This window comes from Erinaceus europaeus, chromosome 7 (assembly GCF_950295315.1).
Source record: "Erinaceus europaeus chromosome 7, mEriEur2.1, whole genome shotgun sequence".
Taxonomy (NCBI): Eukaryota; Metazoa; Chordata; class Mammalia; order Eulipotyphla; family Erinaceidae; genus Erinaceus; species Erinaceus europaeus.
The window spans coordinates 45669649-45681761 of record NC_080168.1 but is presented as its reverse complement, the minus strand read 5'-3'; the positions used below and the strand labels follow the sequence as shown (position 1 = coordinate 45681761).

Below are 12113 nucleotides of genomic sequence, written 5' to 3'. Positions count from 1 at the left end.
TTCTCTCTCTCTGTGTATCTTCGTGTGTGTGTGTGTGTGTGTGTGTGTGTGTGTGTGTGTGTGTGTGTGTGTGTGTATTAAAGATAATATATATCTTTTCTTTAGGTTTTGATACGGATGGCTTACCCTCTGCAGTGTGGCCAGGTGGAGAAACTGAAGCACTTACACGTTTGGAAAGGCATTTGGAAAGAAAAGTATGATATATATTGTGTTCATATTTCCAAACTGGCATTAAATTTTTCTCTTTTTACAGAAAGAAAAGAAGTGTTTATAATGGAGAATTCAGAGAAGTAGTTACAATATCACAAACCTAATTTGTTTGAAAATTAACAGTTTTTTTAAATATCTCTTTCTCCTTTTTCTGATTATTTTTCTTTACAGCTACTACCAATCCTACTTCTATTCTTTCTGATGTATCTGATGATCATAATTTTGAAGCTAGGATAGAGTTCTTCTAATTCATGTTACCTTGTTGTCAAAGAGATAGGCTGAAAATGTTTTCAGCCTTTCTTGGGAATTTTAAGGTAATTAATAATCATGTGAATATGTGCAGTACAAGAAGAAGATGACAGAAAAAATGCATATTTTCTCTTTTTTTTTTATTAACGTGTCCTTTGTGGCAATGATATTGGGATTTTATTGTACATTAACTATAGAACTCTAAAATAAATTTCAGTTTAGGGTTGGGTGGTGGTGCACCTGGTTGAGTGCATATGTTACAAGTGTAAGGACCCAGGTTTGAGCCCATCAGTCCCTGCAGGGGGAAAACTTTGGGAGTTGTGAAGCAGTGTTGCAGGTATCTCTCTTTCTCTCTCCTTCTCTAGCTAACCCATCCCTTCAGTTTCTGGATGTCTATTCAGTAAATAAAGATAATTTTAAAAAGTTAATATTTTTTAAAAAATCAAAAATAATCTCAATTTTAAACACTTTTAAAATGGAAAAGGCAATTAGCTAGCATAACTCTCTGTGTTTTCAGGCTTGGGTGGCAAACTTCGAAAGACCCCGAATGAATGCAAATTCTCTGCTTGCTAGCCCTACTGGACTCAGTCCTTATCTTCGATTTGGTTGTTTGTCATGTCGACTGTTTTACTTCAAATTAACAGATCTCTACAAAAAGGTATTATTTAAATCTGGAGCTTATTTTCAAAATACCTTTTAAAATTTTGTCAAGGGCAGGGGTATATAGTATAATGGTTATGCAAAGAGACTCTCATGCCTGAGCCTCCAGAATCCCAGGTTCAATCCCCCTCACCACAGTAAGCCAGAACTGTGCAGTGCTCTGGTGTTTCTGTCTCTGTCTTTCTCTCTCTGCATCTCTCTCAAAAATAAAATAAATAAAATAAATTTTTGTCAATAATACTTCTTTGTATCTTAATACCAGGTAAAGAAGAACAGTTCTCCTCCACTCTCCCTTTATGGGCAACTGTTGTGGCGTGAGTTTTTCTATACGGCAGCAACAAACAATCCACGCTTTGATAAAATGGAAGGGAACCCCATCTGTGTTCAGATACCTTGGGATAAGAATCCAGAGGCCCTAGCCAAATGGGCAGAAGGCCGGACAGGCTTTCCATGGATTGATGCCATCATGACACAGCTTCGTCAGGAGGGGTGGATTCATCATTTAGCCCGACATGCAGTTGCTTGCTTCCTGACCCGAGGTGACCTATGGATTAGTTGGGAAGAAGGGATGAAAGTAAGTGTTTTTCTAACTTATATACAATGGCCTTATTTTGAAGGATTCTGTATCTTACCAAAATAATTCCTAGAAATTGTCTAATTATGTAGATTTAGTAACAGTCTAATTTTTCAGTAAATAAAACAAACAAATCCCACAATATAGGAACACTCTGGAGCATAGACTGGCATAATCAGACAGGACAGATGGTAAAAACTGGCCAACTGGATTAACCTAAAAAGTCTTTGATGAGATTTTATTTATTTCTAAAGCTTTATTTATTTAGATGGGGAGGAGAGAGAACCAGAGCATCACTGGCCCATGAATTTGGGACCTCATGTTTAAGAGTTCACTGCTTTATCCATAGTACCATCTCCCAGGCTGACTTCAATAAAACTTTTAATGTAGCTTAGCCACAAAAGAAACTTAACTTAAAGCTCGAACCGGGATCCTTAACACCGGTCCTTGTGCTTTGTGCTACATGTGTTTAACCTGCTGTGCTACTGCCCGACCCCCTCTTTTTTAAATTTTTAAATTATTTTTCTTTTAAATTTTCTTATTAGTGATGTAGTAGTGGTTTATAAAATTATAATATTGCAGGGTATAGTTTCATATAGCACCCACCACCCAAGTTCTGTGCCCCTGCCCTACCAATAATAACCGTAACAGTTTTGTTTGTTTTTATAACCAGAGCACTGCTCAGCTCTGGCTTATGGTGGCATGGGGGATTGAACCTGGAACTTTGGAGCCTTAGGCACAAGAGTCTGTTTGCATAGCATCAAGCTATCTACCCCTGCCCTAACCATAACAGTTGGGTCACTTTTTCTTTTTCTTTTTACAAGTTCATACGATTTAATTCTCTTGATTCTACATATGAGTGAAGCTCTCCAGTAGTCATCTTTCACCTTTTGTAATAAGCATAATCACCTCTAGTTCCATCCATTTTTTACTTCAGTTTAGTATTCCATAGAGTATATATCCAATAGCTTCTTTTTTTTCCTCCAGGGTTCTCGCTGGGGCTCAGTGCCAGCACTGTGAATCCACTGCTTCTGGGGGGCATTTTTTTCCATTTTATTTTTTATTGAATAGGACAAAGAGAAAATGAGAGAGGAGGGGGAGAGAAAGATAGACAACTGCAGACCTGCTTCACCACTTGTGAAGAGACTCCCTCTGCAGGTGGGGAGCCATAAAGTCGAATCTCCTTGCGCAGGTCCTTGTGCTTCCTACTATGTGTGCTTAATCCAGAGCTCCATCATCCATTAGCTTCTTTACCTAGTCCTCTGTTGATGGGCATTTAGGTTTGATGCTGTGTCTTTTCTTCTATATTTTCTAATACAAAGATGTATGAGGTAGATTTATAGCACACACTTAATATTTTAATCCTCTTTCACTTAGAGAGCTCCATATTTAACTATATAGTGCTAGTGCATGTTTAAAGGTCACTTATATTTGGCTATTCCATTTGTGTAGGTCAGTGCACCAAGCTTCTAAATTTTTGTTGGTGACTTTATTTGGTGGTAGCATTTTTGCTTTCTTGAAAATGTGTACTCCTTTGTTCTTGCATCTAAAAAACTTTCCTCATTTCCATTTTACCCTTTTAAATTGGTGACTTGAGTAATTTTTAAAATTTTGTTTATTTATTTATTTGATAGATCAGATGGAATTGAAGGGGGGGACAGAGAAACATCTGTGGCTTTGCTTCACCACTCATGAACCTCTCCCCCCTGCACATGGGGACCTGGCTGCTTACACATGGTAACAAGCACTTAACCAAGTGTGCTCCACCACCAGCCCCTAGTAAAATATATATATATATATATATATATATATATATATATATATATATATTGCTCCCCATATCACTGCAAAGATCAGAAAGGTAGATTTTATTTAGAAATCTACTTGTGTCACTCATGTTTCTTTCCTGTAAATCACTTCTTTTAGAACAAAATGTAACAGGGAATGTTTAATTTTATACCTTTGTGCTAGATTTTCTTTGCCTTGACTTTTGATCTCCAGAGACCTGAAAAAATGCTTGCTTTAAATTATGTATGTGCAAACTAATTGGTTACTGTTACTTCTGAAGGTGTTTGAAGAATTACTGCTTGATGCAGATTGGAGCATAAATGCTGGAAGTTGGATGTGGCTGTCTTGTAGTTCCTTTTTCCAACAGTTTTTTCACTGCTATTGCCCTGTTGGTTTTGGTAGGAGAACAGATCCCAATGGAGACTATATCAGGTAAATCAAGGGAGATTATTACTAGTTTGGAATAGCTAATCCAGGAAGAGCTTTTCATGTAAGCAAAGTTTAAAGTATTCCCCACTCATGATGGGTAGCAGATGATGAAGAGAAAGGAAAACAAATCATTTAAATGGTATTAATTTGATTTTGGCCACTCGTAGTTAACAAATACTTTTGTTATAGTTTGTAGTTCATTTTACTAATCTTTTTTTCTTCCTTCCACCAAAAGGCGTTATTTGCCTGTCCTTAGAGGCTTCCCTGCAAAATACATCTATGATCCTTGGAATGCACCAGAAGGTATCCAAAAGGTAGCCAAATGTTTGATAGGAGTTAATTATCCTAAACCGATGGTGAACCATGCTGAGGCAAGCCGTTTGAATATTGAGAGAATGAAGCAGATCTATCAGCAACTTTCACGATACAGGGGCCTAGGTATGTCAGTAACCACCTTTTTTGCTCTGTTTCTTTGGTGGCTGTTTATGTGCCAATCCTTGAATTTAATCTTGATAATAATAGATATTTTATTTTTTAGGTCTTCTTGCATCAGTGCCTTCAAATCCTAATGGGAATGGAGGCCTTATGGCATATTCTCCTGGAGAAAATATTCCAGTTTGTAGCAGCAGTGGAAGTAAGTGCAAAGGAAAATTTTGTTTTAGTAAGATAAAAACACTAATAGTCAAATATATTATCTGATTATTCAAATGTCATGTTACGTACTACTCAAGTATTTAAAATATATTTTAAAACTCATTATAGTGTGTTTTTAAAAAGTTATCTTTAAAAGGTGTGATAGATTTTTTAAAAATATTTTATTCATTTAGGATAGAAACAGAAATTGAGAGGGAAAGGAGAAGGAGAGAGAGAGGGAGAAAGAGAGATATGCCTCCCCCTGCAAGTGGAGACTAGGGGTCTTGAACCAGGGTCCCTATGCCTGGTAATATGTGCACTTAACCAGGTGTTCCACCACTCAGCCCTTTGTGATAGATTCTTTGTGCACAAACATATATACATGTACACACAGAAGCCTACATCCCTTCCTTTAGTGAAATTTCAGAGGTAGAAAAATACTATTACACGTAATAGAATTTAAATCAGGCAGAAACGTTTTTGCAAATTGATTGAAGAAAACAGTTTTGAAGGTAAAAGGAAACCCAAGTATCATACTTTCAGAATGGTGATTATTTTTCACTCTAAGTACATATCAGCATTTCTGTGAGCCTATGCCTAAGTTGTTGTTTGTTTGCTTGCTTGCTTGTTTTTCTTTTCCTCACTTAAATATGTGAATTTTGGCTCACATGAAGGATTGAACTTGATCCTAAATAACCTTCCATATGTGAGACCTAGGTTTGAGCTCAGCTCCCATAGCACTGAAAGAAGCTTCAGTGCCATGGTCTCTCTTACTTTCTGTTTTTCTCTCTCTGACTCTTTGTCTGTTTCTGTCTGAGAAAATCAGCCCAGAGAGATAAATCCCCAGTGATGAAAAGAAGAAGGGGGAAAAAAAAACTGTAAAAATAAATAATTAGTGTTCCAGGAGCTGGTGCAGTGGATAAAGTGTTGGACTCTCAAGTGTGAGGTCCTGAGCTTAATTCACAGCAGCACATGCATTAGAGTAATGATGTCTCTTTCTCTCCTACTATCTCTCTCATTAATAAGTAATAAAAATTAAAATATACTTATAATATATAGAATTTGTACAGAAGTTAGATTTTAGTTTTAACACATGTTGCTTGGCATTTAAATAATTTTACTATGTTTAAATATTAACAGGTTGTTCTCAAGGAAGTGGTATTTTGCATTATGCTCATGGTGACAGTCAGCAAACTCACCTGCTAAAGCAAGGTAAGAATGAACCATTTGGGGCCAGCAAGTGACCCACCTGGTAGAGTGCATACATTGTCATGTATGAGGACCCGGGATGGAACCCAGGGCAAATATATGGGAGCGCCTGTAGGAGGGAAACTTCACAAATTATGGAGTGGTGCTGCTGTGTCTTCCCTCCTCTCTCTCTTCCACTTGCTGTCTCTCAGAAAGAAAAAAAAAAGACAATTTATTGAAAAACCCTTCATTGCTCTATTCTGTGCTTTTGTCATAAAATAGTAGCCATTCATGTATGTCAAATCCTTAAAAATATTTGTTTTAGGGGAGTCGGGCTGTAGCACAGCGGGTTAAGCGCAGGTGGCGCAAAGCACAAGGACCGGCATAAGGATCCCTGTTCGAACCCCGGCTCCCCACCTGCAGGGGAGTCGCTTCACAGGCAGTGAAGCAGGTCTGCAGGTGTCTATCTTTCTCTCCTCCTCTCTGTCTTCCCCTCCTCTCTCCATTTCTCTCAGTCCTATCCAACAGCGAACAACAACAATAATAACTACAACAATGAAACAACAAGGGCAACAAAAGGGAATAAATAAATAAAATAAATATTTTAAAAAAAAATTTGTTTTAAATGTGTAGGGAGGAGCTCTGTGGGCACTGGTTTCAGCAATGGAAAACGTCCTAGTCAGGAAGAAGACATGCAGAGTCCTAAAGTCCAACGACAGTGCACTAATTAGGTAAATATTTTAAAGCTTTTGTTTCTTGCTTTAGTAGAATATGTAGTCAACATAAATGCAAGAAATTTCCCTCAAGAAGAGCTAACCTCTGATTTTTAAATGTACAATCTGAGGCATGAGCTTTTTAATGATTGTTATAATAACAATTCTTAGCAAAGGATGTATATCTCTAAATGGACCAAGTGTTGAACTTAGCTTTATGGTCAGCAGGGTCGATGGTTAAATTTGAAAAGCCTATAATGTGCCTTTATGCTTTGGGGACATTAGCATAATCCCACCCCCCAATATTTGCATTTTAAGTGCTTATACGTTTTTTTAAATATGTAATACTTCTAAATTCTTAAATTCCTTCCAATTTAAAAAATTTAAGTTTTGTTATGCTTCCAAAAAGTTGTTCCATATCTATACTCAGTTTAATTGGATATGAGTAGAATTTTGTGATTTAAATTTGTACTATTTCACAGTACATTTGCCAGTTTCTATTATTTACTATTTTAAAAACTGTTTACATTTTTAAAAATAATTACAGAGGTTTTGTGCCAACCTAACTAGACTGTAAATTTCTTGAAGCTCAGTAAGCACCAGATTTTTATCATTTAATTTCTTGCAATCAAATTTTACCTAGTTTTTTTCCCCCCTTAAATCACAGAAAACATTCAGGAAGAATACTGTTGCAGCTGAAATTGGTGGGGAATTCAATACTTTCTCAGTTAAATTATTTTAAAATGTTCTTCATTGATGGAAAGCAGTTGCATTTTGAAATTGTTTCTAATGACATTTTTGTGGTATTTAACTTTTTAATGAATTTCACATAGCACAAATGGTGATTTGTATATAAAGAACTTGGTAAAAGAATTTGCTTAATGTAAATATAGTCACAACTAGCCTAGACCCATCAGTATATTTTTGATAATTTTTGATGTATGGTAAAAAATTAAAGTAGCAAACTGATATTCTGATAAAATCGAAAGTTTTGAGAGTCAATGTTAGGTTTTTAGACTTTCTTAAAAGACTGTTAAAAATTTAGGACAGAATTTTCTGGATATCATTGTTTGATCATACTTTGCACTCTTTAATACTATTTTAGAAAATGTGTGTAATCAATTGATAGTTACAACTTCTGTTAACACCAAGAATGTGTTTTAAAACTCTTATGTATGCCTGTTTTTACCCCAAATTATGGATGTATCATGTGCTAAGTTCTTCTTATCTCTTTTTCTTTGTTCATTTACAGCTAAAGTGACCTTGTTATTAAAGTATACACATATATGGAATCTTCTGTAGCTGCTGGTGGTTTTTTTTCTTTAGAATGTTTTTGTTTAAGGAGAGAATATTGCTATATAGTATGCAGTTACATACTAGAAACAAATTTTATAAACCATGCATCACCATTCTGAATAAAAAAAGTTTTTAAGATTGCTTCTAGGGCCAGGTGGTGGCTCATGATGTCAAGTACACATTAGCAGGCATGAGGACCTAGGTTCAAGCCTTCATCCTCACTATAGCTTCACAAGTGGTGGAGCAGTACTACAAGTATCTCTGCTTCTCTATCTGTGTCTCTCACCCTCTATGGAAAAATTTTTAAGAATGAACACAGGGAGAGGTGTAATTGTGCAGGCATTGTGCCCCAGTGTTAACCCTGACAAAGAACAAACAAATAAACAAAAAAAAGTCAAAATAACTTCAGTAGTAGTCTTCCAAATACTTTACATAAAAAATAAAGCTATTAGGGGTGGGGTGGTACCATAGCAGATAAGCGCACATAGTTCGAAGCACAAGGATCGCGGTTCAAGCCCCAGGCTCCCCACCTGCAGGGGGTTGCTTCACAAGTGGTGAAGCAGGTCTGCAGGTGTCTGTCTTTCTTTTCCCCTCTCTGTCTCCCCTCCTCTCTTGATTTCTCTCTGTCCTATCCAACAACAGCAATGGAAACAATAATAATAATGACAACAACAAGGGTAACAAAATGGGGAAAATGGCCTCCAGGAGCAGTGGATTCATAGTGCAGGCACCGAGCCCCAGAGATAACCCTGGAAGCAATAAATAAATAAATAAATAAATAAATAAATAAATAAATAAATAAAGCATGCTATCAACAAGAAATACTTAAAGAATAACAGTTTGGAGTGTTAACCTTGTAGTTAAATGCTTGGATCTACCACTATCTAGCTTTGAAATCATGGGCAAGTTAATTAACTTATGTCTTCTCTTTTTCGTCATCTATAAAATGTAAATGACAGTGGTCTGGGAGATGGCACAGTGGATAAAGCATCTGATTCTCAGGCATGAGGTCCCCAGTTCAGTCCCCGGCAGCACATGTACCAGAGTGATGTCTGGTTCTTTCTCCTCCTATCTTTCTCATTAATAAATAAATAAATTCTTTTTAAAAATGTAAATGACAGTAGTATCTGCTTTATTCTAAATATGAAATGCTCATAGCAAATGCTTAGAATGGAGTAGGAAACTCCAGAAATATTAGCTAGAGAGCTGTCATGCTATGTAGCTCCTTGAAATGTTCAGTACACAGCCTACATAGTTGTATCCTCCAGCTCTGGTTATTGTTATTTCTATTATTATTATCCCTTTAGTGTTTTCCTAATAGGCTAGATCTTGTCATTCACTATTATAGCCAGTGGGACTTTGTTTTCCCATTTTTAGTAATGGTATTCAGGGTGATAATTATATTTAAAGGCAACTCAAGATAAGTTTGGATCAAAGATCCTGATACTGTATTTTTGGAGATGTCCATTTAAAACATTATCTTGGATAACTAATACTGACTGATAGGATTATGGGAGATGGATTACCTGGTAGAATCCATAATTACCATGCTTAAGGACCCACGTTCAAGCCCCAGGCCACCACATGGGAGCACCTGCACAGGAAGGAGCTTCACAGATATTGGTGTTGCCCTGTGGTGTCTGTGTCCCCTCTCTTTCTCTTCCACTTACTCTCTCTCTCTCTGTCTGTCTCTCTCTCTCTCTCTGTGTTCTTAAAAAAAAAAAATTCCTCCAGAAACAATGGAATGATACAGGCATGGAGGCCCAATGATAACGTTACCTTGTTTATCTTCTTTCTATTGTCATTTCTTTTCAGGAAACCTGTATTTCACATCTTCCTCTTTGGACCAGATTATATTGTATAAAATTAGGAGATACATAGATGTGGTGTTTACATTACCATTTATGGTAATAAAAGAGTATTTAATAGTGGATAAATAAGTATCCTAATTTTTAAAAAGTTCATGATGGACTATGATTTTTTTTTTTAATTTTTTTTTTTCCTCCAGGGTTATTGCTGGGCTCGGTGCCTGCACCATGAATCCACCACTCCTGGAGGCCATTTTTTCCCCCTTTTGTTGCCCTTGTTGTTGTAGCCTCATTGTGGTTATTATTATTACCATTGTTGATGTTCGTTGTTGGATAGGACAGAGAGAAATGGAGAGAGGAGGGGAAGACAGAGAGGGGGAGAGAAAGATAGACACCTGCAGACCTGCTTCACCGCCTATGAAGCGACTCCCCTGCAGGTGGGGAGCCCGGGGCTCAAACCGGGATCCTTACGCTTTGCACCACATGCGCTTAACCCACTGTGCCACCGCCCAACCCCCGATTTTTTTTTTTTTTGGAGGGGATTTAGGTTTCTTGGGGAGGAGGTAGAAAGTTTTTTTTTTAGTTTGATCTCATTGTGATTTTTAAAAAATCACTGAAAGGCAAGTGAGCAGTCATTATACTCCAGTTGAGTAGATAATTAATGTTTGAATGCAGTATTCTGTATTCTATTAAATTGGTTAGTGTTCTATAAACCATGCTGGTGGTTGAGGGATTTAAGGCTTTTTATTTATTCTAAAAATACTTCTCAAACTTTTTTTTTTTAAACTAAAACTTAGGAACTTGGAAAACCCGATTTGAGGGAACCAAACTTTTAAATCAGTTTATGTAAAGCTTATGTTTTCATATTTACTTGAAATAAATTCACAAATTTGGGATGTAAAAGATGCAGTGTTTTGCACACATTTCTTAGAAACTTCATGTTCTCAAAATTTCAAACATGCATAATTTTCTTGTGAATAATATATATATTAATATATTACTTGGTTCTTGCCTGCAGTTCTCCAATTTATTTATTTATTTGTTTGTTTGTTTGTTTGTTTGTTTGTTTTGTTGTTTTTTAACCAGAGCACTGCTTAGCTCTGGCTTATGGTAGTACAGGGGATTGAACCTGGGACTTTGGAGCCTCAGGCATGGGCGTCTGTTTGCATAACCATTATGCTGTCTGCCCCTGCCCTTCAAGTTTTTTTTTTCCAGTTGTATTGTTCTAGAAATGCTCTAAGTATTTGTGATAGATAAAACTTTGAGTAGCTTTTATTTAATGCAGTTGGCATAGCCAAGTTAGTAATTTTTAATTTTTGATTACAAGTGCACAGTGTTATGTGCATGGCATTCCCTACACAATTATGAGAAGCCAGGGTGCAAGCTGCCTGCAAGCTAGTGCAAATCTACTTCCTCCTTCTAACCAGTGATTGCAGCATGCAGTTGTAAGTTCAGGCTTTTACAATTCCTAACTTTTCTTCCATATCCACCTCTATGTTCTTTCTTTTTTAATTATTATTTTTGAATGTTATTTTTTATTGGATAGAGACAAGTTCAGGGAGATATAAGGAGTGAGACACCTGCAGTACTGTTTCACTGCTTGTGAAGTTTTCCCCTTGAATGTGGGGGTGGGGGAGCTTGAACCCTGGTCTTTGAGCCCTGTAATATGTGCAGTCAACCAGGTGCACCACTGCCCAGACTCTATAGTTCCCTTTCTTAACTTCTGGGGGGGGGAAAATGCAATAATGCCATGGATAATAGGCGTTTTGTATAAGGGTAACTCAGAAGGAGAAGTGCTTGATAGGTACTCCTTTATCTCATATATATTAGCTGATCAGTTGCTCTTGAGGTAAGGGTTGGCATTCTTGCTACTTCCCTGTGAAATTACAGTGCAGGTGTCTGTCCTTAACAAAGCTTATTGTTGAAGTCTAGCTGAATGACTTGGTTATCACTTTCTGAGCCCCTATAGACATAGCCAAGCATTATTTACAAGAAAAAGAAATTCATTAGCATCTACAAGACATTTTTTTCCCTCACAAGTGAGAGGGTGGTTTAAAATAAAATGTTCTGTTAAACTGTATGCAGATTGCCCTAAAACATGTGAGGGAAAAGATGTTTAGAATGGTAAAATCACCATTCCGAATTCCACACTGGACCACTGTCAGAACACCCTCTCCTTGCAAACACTGAACCCTGGGAACAGTCAGGGTTTTATACTTGTTAGTGCTTTTATCTTTACTGGAATGTAGATTCCACCACGACAAGAATATATTTTATTCTTTACTGTTAGATCTTCTTGCTTTTTCACATCCTTGGTGCTCATCAGTTCTCAACTATTTGTTGATTAGATGGGTGTGAGAACATTGAACTTAAGGAGAAATTCATTTAGGAGACTAAGATCACAGGTAAAAAAAAATTACAAGGTATACTATTTAGCTGTTTATTAGAAAAGGCAAGTAATTATTTAACTGACGGTGGAGAGAGACTTTTCAAACATAGACAGATACTGCTGGGGAGTCAACGAGGGGAGAAGTGCAGGGTAGCAGGAAGAGTGTATGTGTGTGT

The 12113-nt window shown here is 36.8% G+C and overlaps 1 protein-coding gene across 5 annotated transcripts in view; it reads left to right on the top strand.

Moving 5' to 3' along the window:
• CRY1 (cryptochrome circadian regulator 1) overlaps positions 1-7736 on the top strand; it is a 71231-nt gene extending 63495 nt beyond the window's left edge. For 3 of the 5 annotated variants that reach the window (XM_060194345.1, XM_060194348.1, XM_060194347.1), the window contains 9 exons: positions 106-194; positions 977-1117; positions 1382-1693; positions 3762-3913; positions 4146-4348; positions 4449-4544; positions 5684-5755; positions 6365-6462; positions 7112-7736. In XM_060194345.1, the coding sequence (XP_060050328.1) occupies positions 106-194; positions 977-1117; positions 1382-1693; positions 3762-3913; positions 4146-4348; positions 4449-4544; positions 5684-5755; positions 6365-6462 (1163 nt within the window). In that variant the 3' untranslated portion in view covers positions 7112-7736. The remainder of the gene's footprint in view (positions 1-105; positions 195-976; positions 1118-1381; positions 1694-3761; positions 3914-4145; positions 4349-4448; positions 4545-5683; positions 5756-6364; positions 6463-7111) is intronic. The other 2 variants (XM_060194349.1, XM_060194346.1) reach the window with 2 other exon arrangements.
• Positions 7737-12113: the final 4377 nt, after the last annotated feature.